General features: G+C 38.3%; 1 protein-coding gene across 1 annotated transcript in view; it reads right to left on the bottom strand.

The window, feature by feature from the left end:
• The window catches only part of LOC134349273 (polypeptide N-acetylgalactosaminyltransferase 10-like), an 82442-nt gene that overhangs the window by 18495 nt on the left and 49019 nt on the right, over positions 1 to 14928 (bottom strand). The window contains exons 5-7 of the mRNA XM_063053332.1: positions 4418 to 4603; positions 3616 to 3799; positions 1475 to 1592 (exon numbers count right to left, since the gene is read on the bottom strand). Of these exons, the coding sequence (XP_062909402.1) occupies positions 1475 to 1592; positions 3616 to 3799; positions 4418 to 4603 (488 nt within the window). The remainder of the gene's footprint in view (positions 1 to 1474; positions 1593 to 3615; positions 3800 to 4417; positions 4604 to 14928) is intronic.

Genomic DNA, 14928 nt, shown 5'->3' on the forward strand with positions numbered 1-14928 from the left:
AGTAGTATTGTAAATATGTTGTTGATTAATCATTCTTTGTTTGTTTAAATAATTCATTACAGGTTATATGTAAAAGTACTTAAGTGGCATACGTCATAATGACACCATGTTATACGTGTGCAGCTTGCTTAAAGTTAAAACTAAGAACACACAAGTTATTCCTGGCTCTTTTCCTTTCAATTAGTTTTAATGTTTTGGAGTTATAAAACACTACAGATAGCATGGTACCAAGTTGACTGAGCAACAAACTGCAAACTGAATCGTTGTTTCTCTGGAATGAGCAAAGATGTATGGTGATGTTCCCATGAGACTAATGTTAGGGACATTGTCTTCTCTTCATCTTTATTAATGATCTAGATTTGGGGGTGCGAGCCACAGTTGCTGAATTTGCAGATGATATAGAACGTGGCAGTACTGAGAACTGCAAAGAGAATGGCAAAAATTGCAGCAAGATATAGAATAATTTGATACAGTGGGCTAGCATGCGTCAGATTACATTTAAAGTGGATAGTGAAGTACAAGAGCAGAGGGATCTGAACTCAATTTGGCACTCAAGTTATTCTAAGTGCCAATGCAGATTGATTAAAAAAAAAGTACACACAATTATGGGGTTTACCAATAGAAGCAACGAATAAGTCACTCTGAACCATTATAAAAAAAACTAAGCTGGACACAGCTAGATTATTGTGCTTAATTCTCATCACCTCATCATTGGAAGGATACTGAGGCAGCAGACAAGAGATGTACAAGATTAGCTCCTTGGTTGAGAGACAATTGTTACAAAGTAGATTGGAGAGACTGGGCCTGTCTTCTTTGTAGAATAGAAAGCCAAGGAGAAAGCTGATGGAATGTAAAAGATAAGGGGTCTTTACAAGTAGATAATGGGAGGCTGTTCTCATTGGTGGAGGGGTCAAAGACTAGGTGTCAGTGGTATAAACATAAAAGAGATAGGAATTAACCGAGCTGTGATAAAGTGTTTTTTTAGTTACATGTTTGGAAATTGCAAACACAATTGAGGCAGGTTCCACTCTGGTCTTCAGGAAATCAGATAAATTTGTCCTTCTCCAAGGCTATAAACAATGAACCAGGTTTCTCTGGAAGAGTCACAACTTGGAAGCAATGGTCTGAATGGTTTCTTCCTATGTTGTAAACATTCAGTGATTTTATTTGTTGTTCATGATAATTCACAATGTCCAGTTGTTGTATATTTCAATTATACCAATTCCATTTGAGTGCTGTGTAATTTAAATGAAAATAAACAGATGATTTCAGGGATAAAACTAACATTGTAACTCAATGCACAAATATCAATATTTGGGGGAAAATTATGTAATTTTTGAATACAAGTTCTAAACCTTTTTGGATTAAAGATTGAAATTTAGCCATGCTGAAAAAAGACCTTTTGTTGAATGAAACTGCATCATAATCAATTAATCATTACAAATACATTCATAAATCATGGTACACAGCTTACCTTGAATGATATTTCATACTGTTCTCCGCCCCAAATATCCAAACCTGTGTCATATCCACCCAATTCCCAGAACCATTTTCTGTCAACAGCAAACAAACCACCAGCCATAACAGGTGATCTGGAAAGATTAAAAATAGATTTAATGCATTTAATTTAGATCATTTCTATAGAAATATGTAAATAGACATAATACAATTTCAGACAAGAATGCAAATCATGAAGGGGAAAGAAGTGAAACAGAAAAAGAGGAATAGGTCACTTATTTTTTCTGTCTGCCATTCAATAAGGTCATGGCCGACCTTTACCTCAGTGTCTGTTTTCCACATTAACTCAATATCCTCTCTTTGCTTAATACCCGCAAGTCTAATCTACATCTGTGTTAAATGTATTTAGTAACTAAGCCACAATAGCCCTCTTGGGTAATTCACTTCTCTCTGGGAGAGAAGGATTTAGAAACTAAGAAACCAAACAAGGGTTTGAAACATGAGATGGGCAGGGACAGAAATTGCAAAGGAGATGCAAAACAAAACGGATTGCTGTTGAACAGACATATACAATACTTGAAAAGGAGAAAGAAAGCAATATTCATGTCAACAGGATAAGGTGGATGTGCAGTAAGCTCATTTGGGCAAGCACTAAGAGGAGAATCGGCTCATATCCTCTGCTCCAAAAGTAATATCCACAACAATGAAAGATCTATCTTGAATATAATGAGTTCTACTGTACTTACTATTAAGTACTAGTCATTTATACTGCTGCTGAATCGCACTCACTCTTACTAAAGCACACACACCCATTGCCTAAATGACACTGCAATGCTGTTACAGAGTGCACAATAAGCACAGAAAGATCACCAGGCTGGAAGGGATCCCTTTCATAACAAGTTGGAGGAGAGGGACCACTGAAGTACCAAGAAATCTGCTTGCTTTGCAATTTTGAAATGTATCTACCTCATAAATCCAGGCCCTTTCCATGGATCAGAATCAGGTTTAAAATCACGGCACTTACCATGAAATTTGTTAACTCTGAGGCAGCAGTGCAATGTAATACATGATAATAGATGATTAAAAAAATGAAATTCAGTAAAAAAAATAATATAGTTCAATGAAATTTACAGGAAGATGTTATTTCCTGCATGGCGTTGCAGCCTGCCACACCTCCAACAATGCCCCTGGGTCATCAGCCGCAGACCTCCCCTCATGATGTTTTGCTCCCTTAGCCCTGGTACATCTCTTGGTGGCAGGGACTTTCCCTGCCACCCCCTGCAGCTTTAAATAAGTAGTGCAAAAAAATGGAAATAAAAGAAGTACAGTAGTGAGTAAATTCACGGGTTCAATATCCATTCAGAAATCAGATGGCAGAGGGGAAGAAGCTGTCCCTGAATCACTGAGTGTGTGACTTCAGAATTCTGTACCTCCTTCCTGATTGCAGCAATAAGAGGGCATGTCCTATCCTCAAACCCAAATCCCTTCAAACATAATCAAACATAAACCCCTTGATCAGCAAGAATACTGTTCTATTCCTGCAAATGTGGCTTGCCGACAGCTTATGTTTGTACCTGTTGTGGTGAGGAGGCTCTCATTCCTGTTTTTTCCCTCTCCCATTGCTCCCCTGCAACCAATGTCACAGGAGCTAGTGAAGCAGGAGTAGGAAGCCATGAATGGATAAAGCGGACCAAGGTGAAAATGAGCACAATGCATCATTGTGCTTGATTCGGCATTACAGCATCTTAGAAACTTAATCTACAAAGAATACACAATGTTAGGATGGAGGGCTGTGTTGCAGAGTGAAAGAAACCTGCCACCAGTGGGTTGCAGTCAGGCAGGAGGCAAAGGCAACCTGGTGTGGCATTGCATAGGAGTGTTAAAGACAGAGGAAACATCCATGCTCTCCCAAAGAACTCTGATTGGGTCACATATGGAAGGCAGAATTAATAAAATAAGAACAATAGTTACTTGAATTTGCAATTACTGTTTTAAAATAATGTTTTAGCACAGTCTACGTAATAAAGAAAGGTGCAGGAAGAAAAAAAAGCACTAGATTTTAATTAAAAATAAAATAAGTTAAAAGGATCTCAAAGATTATTCATTTAACTACCACAATTTCCCTATCCTTGTGGATGATCAACATCTCAAACTTACTCAAAGGGGTCACTTGGATCAGGTTTACGTAATTCTGGTGGAATGGGAATACGTTTATAATACATTTCCCAGTCAAATGCTCCTCGCATAGCATCACCAGCTTGAGTACTATATCCAAAATGGTCATGGTGAATAACGTCAATCATGGGACACACTATTGTTTTGCGGTTCTGAGCAATTCTATCTGAAAAATTGAAGAGAATAAAATTTCAAATTAAAACTTATTTTTCAAAGAAAATAACTGAATAAACACGTGTATTCAATGAAAAAAAAAGTTTATTCCAAGTATAATTGAAGGAAATCGATGAAGTGAAAACCGGTAACGTTCCACCAGCATTTTGTGTGTGTTACCAGTAACCTACTATTCTCTTTAAGTATGAACAGTGTTGATCGGCCATGTAATGAATAAAGCCATCATACTTTTCAACCATGATTCTCACATAACGAAGATCAACAATTGTGATATGATTTCAACAGTTAACTTTTCTGTTCTCCAGCAGAACTTCAAGGAGAAGGAAGGCATACATCAAACTAAAGTTGCTAGCAATTTGAATCAACACTTTAGAACTTTTCTTCTAATCCATTCTCCATGATTATTGACTTTCCTTTTTTTAAAATAGTGATATTATGTTAATGTACTGATCCCATTTTAACAAAAGCAGCAACACACATGCTATACAAAAGCTTTTTATTCAAAAGTGCACAAACTAGACTCTATTTAGAGCTACAACTAGTGAATATGAGATCGCCATCAAATCCCAATCTTCATTTATTACCTGCTCAGAATGTACAAATTTCTTACCAAGCAACGGGGGCAGCCAATTAACATTGGCTTCACAGTGAGAATCCAAGAAAGTTAATACGTCTGAAGTTGCTGCTGAGGCCCCCAGTAGTCGTGTGCGAATTAAACCCTCTCGCTTTTTAGTTCGCATAATTCTGACTTTCGGAAACTGTGCCATATATTCCTCCAGCCGCTTTTTCAAATGTTCTGTTTGAAAAATCAAATGCAAATAAGTGCAGAGGAAATTGTATGCATTCTTTCACAATAACTGGAGGATACAGATGCAAAGTCAAACTGGGCAGATTCAGTGGTAATGCATTTCCATTTTTTATACATATATACTATTCAATAGCAAAATCCCGAATGTACCCAAATTCTGAATTCACCTCCAATCTCCAATAACTGTTTACTCTCCACCCTACCAGAGCACTTAATCACTATTAGAATCATTCTGTTGACAAAAAGCACTGCTGATATCCACTGTGACACAGAATTTTAATGGGAATTCAATGCTGCCACAAGGTTCCCCGTTTGAATGCTGAGAAGGTGACTGGAAAACAAGCAGGTAACCTCACCCATTTGCCCATCTACTCATAAGGCAGGCCCATAAGTGCTGGTAGTTACCATTGTAAATGCTAGTGGCCTTTAGTAGATCTGGCCTTTCAAACTTCAAACCATTGTCCAAGCACCAGTGAATCACACTATGGATGATGATAAACTGTTCCACTTTCTTGATATAAATTAAAGATTGCAAAGCATTTTGAACTGAAAATGTAGTTAATTTTTCAATGGTCATGTCAAAATTAATTAAATTTCCACAAAGAATAGAATGATTCCATTAATTTTTTAAATCATCGCAATCGCTACAATTTATAATACAAGCTTAAATGTCAAATTAATTATCCTCGAAGACAAGTGTTTGATTTAGAATCAACCAAATGTATCCACAATGACTATCAGTTATCCAGTTTCAATCACATTTTATCTCTCATCCCAGCCTCAATTTTCTTACCACCCACCAAAACTAGTTACAATTTAGAATGGCCATTTCATCTGCTACCCAGCAATTCTTTGGCATGTGGAAGGAAACAGGGAAACAATCACAAGGGAACAAGCAAACTCCGCAAGCTAACCAGGCTCCCAAGATCAGGCTTGAACCTGGTGTCAGAATCTGCAATTTGAGAGTACCAGGGGAAGATTTTGGAAGTTCATTATTAAGGATGAGATTTCAGGGTGCTTGGAGGCACATGATAAAAGTAGCCAAAGTCAGCATGGTTTCCTTAAGGGAAAATCTTGCTTGACAAATGTGTTGGAAATCTTTGAGGAAATAACAGACAAGATAGACAAAAGAGATACAGTGGATGTTGTTTACTTGGATTTTGACAAACTGCCACACGTGAGGCTGCTTAACATAAATAAGAGCCCATGAAATTCCAGGAAAGATACAAGCATGCATGGAAAATTGGCTGACTGGCAGGAGGCAAAGAGTGGGAATGGGGGGGGGGGGCTTTTCTGGTTGGCTTTTGGTGACTAGTTGTGTTCTGCAGGGTTGGTGTTGGGACCGTTTCTTCTCACATTATAGCTCAATGATTTGGATGACAGGATTGACAGCTTTGTGCCCAAATTTGTAGATGATACGAAGATAGGTGGAGTTGCAGGTAGTGTTGAAGAAGCAGGGAAGGAATTGGTCAGATTAGGAGAGTAGGAAAAGAAGTGGCAACTGGAATATCGTGTAGGGAAGTGTATGGTCATACACTTTGGTAGAACAAATAAGGGGATAGACTATTTTCTAAATGGAGAGAAAATTTTTAAAATGAAGTGCAAAGAAACTTGTGAGTTCTTGTGCAGGATTCCCCTAAGGTTAACTTGCAGGTTGAGTCGATGGTAGGTAGGCAAATGCAATGCAATGCGATGCAATGCATTCAGTTTGAGAAGACTAGAATATAAGAGCAAGGATGTATTTCTGAGGCTTTATAAGGCATTGGCCAGACCATACTTGGAATATTGAGAGCTGTTTTGGGCCCCTTATCTAAGAAAAGCAATTCCAGAGGAGGTTCACGAAAATGATTCCAGAAAAGAAAGGGTTAACATATAAGTAGCTTTTGATGGCTTTGTGCTTGTACTCACTGGAGTTTAGAAGAATGGGGGGGAGGGGAATCTCACTGAAACACTTTGAATATTGAAAAGCCTAGATAGAGTAGACGTTTCCTATAACAGGTGAGTCGAGCACAGTCTCTGAATAGTGGAACATCCATTTAGAACAGAGATGGGGAGGAATTTCTTTAGCCGGAAGGCAGTGAATCTTTGGAATTCATTGCCACGGACAGCTGTGAAGGCCGAGTTCATTGAGTATATTCAAAGCAAAGATTGATAGGTTCTTCTTCAGTCAGGACAAAGGTTACAGGGAGAAGGCAAGAGAATGGGGTTGAGAGAGATAATAAATCAGCCATGATAGAATGGTAGAAATGGGTCAAATGGCTCAATTCTGCCCCTACATCTTATGGTCTAACACAGCAACGTGAATCTCTGTACCACTGTGCTGCACAACAAAACTGGAATTTATGGGTGCAAGGAGTCTATATGGAAGACCAACGTTATCAAACTGTCTCTGAAGTTCCATCACCTCACTTTATAGTATGAACCTCAAACTTATATTGACAGATATTAAATCCAATATTAATGCCAAAATACTGTTGTCAAAATTGTCAGTATAAAAATGATTTTCAAAGCACATTTTACAATTGGTTTTCCTCAGCATGTATTACAGAATAACAAAATTAATGCTCATATCTTCTTTCCTTGGTTTCAGTTAACTGCTGACATCAAGTGGTGTAATTAAAACTTTGGAAAGTATATCAGTTATTAAAAAGGGTTATGCAACCTATTGAGTTTTAGTTGTCCTGCAGTTACTTTGTCGGTGCCTCAGCCTTGACGTTGGGTCACAGATATACCACCTGGGAATCTAGACCACTGATCCAGAGATACATCTTCAATTCCTGCCAATGACTGAATATCATTGCAAGTTTTGAAAAAGTGGATTTTTTTTAAAGTCCAAACTAAATAATGATAATCATAAAACCCTGAGCTATCATTAAAAATCCATCAGTTTTAGTGAAAGAAATCTGTCATCTTTATTTGTCGGCCCTTCCTGGTATTCCAGTCCCCACTATCACTGATTCTTAATTGCTTCCTCAGTTCATGAGAAGTCAGAGATGAACAGTACAGCACTGCCAATGACAACTACTTCCCATCAAAGCATTAAAAGATGTCTCTTTGATCTCATTTACTGAAACTTTCTACATTGAATTTGCAAATTATAACATATGTTTAGTTATTCACAGATCATTGGCCAATTGGATACATCTTATTTATTCCAATGTGGCTCGAGTTTTGCACTATGAGCTCCCAGCATTTAGCTTGGACCACCACAAGTGCTGCCTCAGAACAGACAGTAAGCTGGATTCAAAGAACCACACAAACAACTGGACAAGACTCATTCCTTCACTCAAAAGTGTCCGGGGTGATCAGGCTTACTAACTGTTCATGATGTTCACATTCAGAATCAGATTTATTATCACTTTATATTAAATACCGCAAAAGAGGAAATAATAAGGCAGTGTTCATGGACCATTCAGAAATCTGATGGCAGATGGGAAGACAGCTCCAGTACCTCCTCCCCAATGGTAGTAACGAGAAGAGAGCATGTCCCTGATGTTGAGGATCCTTAATGATGAATGCCACTACCTTGAGGCACATCTCTTGAAGATTACTGCAATGGTGGGGAAGTTTGAGCCTGTGATAGAAATGGCAGAATCTACAAGCCTTTACAACCACCTTGTCGCCCTGTGCATTGGAGGCTCCATATCAGCCTGTGCCGCGAACAGAATGCTCTCACCCACACATCTGTAGAAATTTGCAATAGCCTTTGATAATATGCAAAATCCCAAACTCTTGAAGTAAAGTCACTAGTGTGACTTCTTCATGAATGCATCTGTGGGCTGGGCCCAAGATTCATCCTCCGAGATGTTGAAACCAGGAACTTGAAGTTGCTTACCTTCCACTGCCCCTTTAATGATGTGATCTCCCAAAATCTATACAGTACACCTATTTTCTTTATTTTTCAAAATGTCTAATGGCTCATCAATTCAGCCAAGTAAACAAAAAGTAGTCTAGCTGATGACCTATTTCAGCCAAAATGTTAGAGCTGGGATATCATGTTACTATTGTACAAAAAGTTGGCTAGATTGCACTTGAAAATTTTGGGTGCAATTCACGTTAGAGGAAGGATGCAATTAAACTAGAGAGGGTCCAGGAAAGATGAACAAGAATGTTTCCTGGATTGCAGGGCTAAAGTGTCCAGGATAGATTGGATAGGCTAATACTGTTTTCTTTGGAGTGATGAAGACAAAAGGAATGACATAATCAGAATCAGGTTTATTATCACCAGCATGTGACGTGCAGTTTGTTAACTTAGCAGCAGCAGTTCAATGCAATATGTAATCCAGCAGAGAGAGAAAAAATAATATTAAAGAAACATGATTATGTATATTGAATAGATTTTTTAAAAATATGCAAAAACAGAAATATTGTCTATTAAAGAAAAGTGAGGTAGTGTCCAAAGATTCAATGTTCATTTAGGAATCGGGTGGTGGAGGGGAAGAAGCTGTTCCTGAATCACTGAGTGTGTACCTCCTTCCTGATGGTAACAGTGAGAAAAGGGCGTGGCCTGGGTGCTGGGAGTCCTAAATAATGGACACAGGTTCTTTAATGCATTCTTTGTCCTTCACTAGGGGTAAATCATTTAATTAAATAAAACATAAGACCATAAGACAAAGGAGCAGAAGTAGGCCATTTGGCCCATCGAGCATCTCTGTTCTGAAAGGGCACCCTTCAATCCTTAAGTCATGCCCTCTTGTACTAGACTCCCCCATCATAGGAAACATGTTGCTTCTTAGACACAGTTAAATAGCAACATAACCTTTCAAAAAGAGATCAACAGAATCTGTCATTCTTTGTGGAAATTTCTTTGTAAGGTGACACTTAAATCTAACAGACGATTGTCTCAAAATATTTGTCTAATATTTACTTTTTACCCCAAGAGATGCAGAAAGATATTACAGCCATGGTTTGTATTTTAATGTATGGTACAAAGTTTGTGCAAGCTAAGCACAGATTTTTAAAGTAAAATGTATATCTAAAAGTGATTGCGTGCCTATTGTAAATTACATCTCAGTCCTCATGCATAAGAAGCTGGACAAATGCGGTGATTATACAGTGTACAACACATTTTTAGACACAGCTTCCACCAAATTCAGTTTTGTTGGCATGATGTGACTACAATGAACAGGAGGCCTGCTCCAATGAAATTTGGAGGATCTGACTCTCATATCAAGAGGGCATGAAATCTAACACTTGGACAGATCTATATGAATGATCATTTTAGATTCTATATATATAGTCCTTGATGAGCTTTGCTATTTGAAGCCCATAAATATTCCCTAGCCCATGGGTACATTCACCTCGCAAATGCATACACCACGAACACTGTTCATTGGCCTGACCACAACTACCGATCAGAAGTCAATCAGGATCCTACCCTCCCCCTACAGTGTTCCACCCCCACCAATGAGTTTCCAGTTCTTTTCCCACCACACTTAAACCTGACAGACTAACGTACCAAATCCTCCAAGCTCAAGAAATCCACCTTCTTTCTCAGTTTCTCTTGACTCGAACTCCTCTACTCACTGAACGCATCAGCAAAATGATACTTACACTCACGATGTATTATTTTAGCTGATGGCACTGCTAACCAGTTGATATAGGATCCAGAGCATTGTGTATTTTATATTACAGTAATATTTGAGTAATATTGTAAATATATTGTTTGATTTCGCATTATTGTTCATTGAAATAACTCATTATGGGGTATACGTAAAAATATGTGAATTGCATACGTCATGACTCCACCACATGATGCGCACGTGCCTTGCTTCAAGTTTTAAAAAAGTTAAGACTCTCATTCCTGGCACTCGTGTTTTCCTGTTCTGGATTTGCAAAACCTAACAGAGAGCATGGAGTGACAGGAGACTGCAGCTGCTGAAATCTGGAGCAACATACAAAGTACGGGTAAAAATCCAGCAGGGCAGGCAGCATCAGTGGAAGGAAATAGTACATGTTTCTAGATCCTTCAAATGGACTCAAATGCTGCCTGGCCTGCTGCATTCCTCCAGCACTTTGTGTGTTGCTCCAGGATTCAGAACATGGTTGGTTCAGTTTATCCGAAATGTAAGCAAAATACAGACATAAACAGGCTGTAATTTCTTATAGCCATGCTTAAGGACAGTCTACAGAGTGAACATTTTTAAAATTTATCTATTAAGATCAGAAATCGGTTGCATAGCTCCTTGAGCCTGCTTTGCCATTCAATCAGGTCATGGTTCGAGTGATTGTAACCTCAACACATCGTTGCCTACCTATGTAACTTTTTACTCCTTGTTTATCAAGTCAGCCTCTCTCTTCCTTTCCTTTCAAATACTTTACCACTAGTTCCAAAGATTCAAGATCCTCAGAGAGTGTCTCATTTCTGCATAAAATGAGTAATCCAATTTTTTAAAACAGTGACGCTGATTCATCCAACAGTTGAAACATCCAGTCCATTAATATCTCCAGAGATCTGTAGATATCTCAATCAGTCATGAATAGTAAATAATAATGAAATTGGCCTGAAATATTCAGCAGGACAGACAATAAAAGGGGAAATGAAAGTAATATTTCAGGTCCAACTAGAAATATGAAAATACATATTAATTTAAAATTGAAAAGAGGTCAACAGGAATGTCTATGATAGGGTGTGGACAGTGTTGCCATGGTGATACACTGCATGAAGTAATCTGGTTGGCAGAACACGAGGGAAATTAGAGAAGGAAAAATCAAAGGGGCATATAATAGCTACTAAATGCATGTCAGAGTCATTGCAAAGAACAGGAACTAAAAGGAATATGCTAGAAATTCCTAACAGATCAAGTAGTGTCCTCACAGAGAAAAAAAGCTGAGTTAATATCACACATGGATAACCAACTGGTCAGATTTGATACAAACAGAGAGCAGGAATAAACAGACCTGTTTTGCAGTCGTTTTCTCTCTAACAGCTCTTATTAAACTACAACCAGAAGGCTTCATAAATAGCATATCATACAACAAACCTGACCTCATCCTCTCAGAGATATTCCCACTGTCTAATCATCACTCCTCCACTTTCTCACAAATTAAAACTAACTTGCCTAGCCTGCTGAGTAGTCCCAGCAATTTCTACTTCCATTTCAGAATTCCAGCTTCAAAAATCTTCTGACTCTCATTCAGGCAAAAAGTAAATTCTGATGACAGCATAACATGAGAAATTTTAGATCTTAAAATACATACAATGTATTATAAAATGGTTTTGCATTTTTTGACGTTCATTCTATATCTATCCTGCATCATAACTGTAAATATTTTTGCAGATTCCATCATTTTTACATTTGATCTTTGTAGTTTAGAGCATTACGACCTAAAATTAAATGTTAACATGGAACTAAAAGTTAATGAACAGTACTGTGTAAAAGTCTTAGGCACATAGGGTTTTTCAGGGTGGAGCAGAGAGTGAGTTTGTAAAGTTGGCAAGTGCAAAGGATGGTGGAATGCAGGAGGGATGTGGGACAGGTGGTAGAGAAGGAATGCCAGGAGTGGAGGGTGTGGTGGTTGGCGCAGGTGCAGACACGGCCTGCCCTGGGACACCAGGCAAGGTCACAATTCCAGACAATTGGTTTATTGATCATTACAGAATACCCCTCTGGTGCTTCCTGCTCCCTCCCCTCTCCCTTCCTCTTTTCCCAACCACAATTCCCTTCTCCATGCCCCCTTCCCACACTCAGTGCACAATAGAGACCCTATCAGAATCAGGTTTTTCATAACTCACATATGTCATGATATTTGTTTTTTTTGCAGCAGTAGTACAGTGCAGTACATGAAATTGCTACAGTACTGTGCAGAGGTCTTAGGCACCCTAGCTCTCTATATATATACACGCCCAAGACCTTTGCACAGTACTGTACATATAAAAATAAAATAATTTGGAAAGACTGAAACAGTCAGACAGATTTTCCAAGTTAAAAAGACGTTTAATATAATACTTAGCAGATCAGGAAGCCTCTGCCAAGACAAAAGCAGAAATGACCCTTCGAAGTACATCGTGTTTTTCAGCATCTTAAACAAAAAAAATTGTAATAGAAAATAATGAAAAACTGCAGAACCATTTTAGACATATCCAAACATTACAATTTTCTCTGAATAGGCCACTAAATTGTAGATTTCATGGATGACTACCTATTTACTGATTGTCTGCTTGAAAGATAAAGCAACAAGAGAATTGATCATAATATGGCTGGCACAAATAGTCTTCAGAAATGCAATATATAATGACTAGAGTTAAAATCAAAGGGCATTTAAAAGTACATGAACACCATAAAAGCTTTGAAAAGAAAATTGTTAAAACAGCGAACTACAAAATCATTATTCCAGGATAAATACATGCTAATAAAAATATCCCAAGGATCATACAGCATGAAGTTTATTCAGCCCATTATGGCTGCATTGCCTGCTTTCAAAGAGCTATCCCACTTAGATTTGTTTCCCTAATGTCTTGCATATGTTCAAGTGTTATTCCACAATGCTTTGAATGTTATTATTGAACAATCTTCCACCACCATTTTAGCCAGTATATCCTAAATTACATCAACTTTCTGATTGAGAAGTCCTCCTCATCTTGTCTTTACTTCTTTTGCCAATCACGTTAACTCTACTGATTACCAATTTTTTCTTTCAGAAACTACTGACCCCCCCAAATTTATTTTATGAAAATGCTTCTTGATTTTCAACACACCCATTATCTCTCCCCCAGTACTACCCATTTCAAAAACATCTTATTGCTCCAAGTAATTGGAGACTCCATTTTGTCAGTAATTTTCCTCTGCCCTCCCCACGAGACCCAATGTCATTGCTGAAGGGTAGTTCTCTGAATTGGATCCAATAATCCAGCTCAGTCCTATACTGAGATTTGTAAATGGTCAACATCGCTTTTCTGCGTTTGAATGTAATGTATTTTTTCCCCATATTTTGTCTATCAAAAAGCACAACCTTCTTCTTTTGTGTCAAGTTTTCTTTGCCATTCATCTACCCTTTCCTCAGTCTCCACTTAGCCCTCTGAGATCGGTCTCCATTCTCCACATTGCTTAAATCTTCATACTTGCAGTGATGGCCTATATGGTCATGCGCAGATCATTGCCATATACCAAAAGGAAACTCAGTACCAATTCTCAAGCAACACTATTCTTATTCATTTTAGAGATGTTGGATTCACAGGCTGAGCTGGCATTTGATTACCCATTCCTAATTCCCCTTAAGGCTGTGATTCCTTCCTGAACCACTGCAGTTCTGGAGGTGTGGGGTAAAATACACGTTACTAGGGAGGGAAGTCTAGGACTTCAGGCCACAAGACACAGGAGCAGAATTGGGCCATTCAGCCCATCAGGTCTGCTCTACGATTCAATCATGGCTGATTTATTGTTCCCTCTCAACCACATTGTCCTAACTTCCTTCCATAGACTTTGACACCCAGCTGTTCACTGATGTTCTTTGTTGTGAGATCCTTGCTCAGTTCCTTGTCCCTTTCAACACCGTCTCTTTAATTTGGGTTCAGATTTAAAAATTAAACCTGATCAATTATGCCATACTAGTTGAACAGCTTTTGGAAGTGCTTATATAGGTCATCACCTAAATAACCATTGACTATCCTTTGTTCCTTCATCACACGAATTTAAACAGAGAGATGATGAAACCGTTTTTGGAACTGGGACACAGCATCAGCAATTCTCTACTTCCAAGAAGACACTGAAAAGTTATAGGCTGAGCCTTTGCTTTCCCCCATCCTTACTTCCTTCAACTGCAAATTATTTAGACTACCGTTAGTGTTAGGGTTAGGGCATGTCGTGTTGGCATCAGACATGTGGTGACATTTGCAGGCAGTCCCCAGCACAATCCTCAGACTGTGCTGGTCGTTGACACAAACAATGCATTTCAGCGTATGTTTCGATGTATATGTAACAAATAAAGCTAATCTTTAATTTGCATCCATTCTTCTTCATTTTTGTTATCCGTTCTACTATGTGCCTGGTCTTTATTATCTGTCTTTATTTCCTCTTTCATTTTAATTTCTTTGGCAAAAGAAGGAAAAGTAAAGGAAAAAAATCAAAAAGAAACAGGATAATAATATACAAGCTGGTAACATCTACGCTCCCACGCTCAGACACACAGCCTCAAACATTTTTTTTAATGAAATCCAAGGTGGCTGCGAAGCAAACTATTGCATTTCCTTTACACATAGTTGAGATTATAGGGGCAGAGAGCACCTTATATCTGTGCAAGCTATTTTAATTCATTGTGAGTGCCACAGTAGTCGACAGCATTTAATGGTCATCCTTAGTAGTCCTCAAAGAGTG

Source organism: Mobula hypostoma, chromosome 7, assembly GCF_963921235.1.
Source record: "Mobula hypostoma chromosome 7, sMobHyp1.1, whole genome shotgun sequence".
Lineage (NCBI taxonomy): Eukaryota > Metazoa > Chordata > Chondrichthyes > Myliobatiformes > Myliobatidae > Mobula > Mobula hypostoma.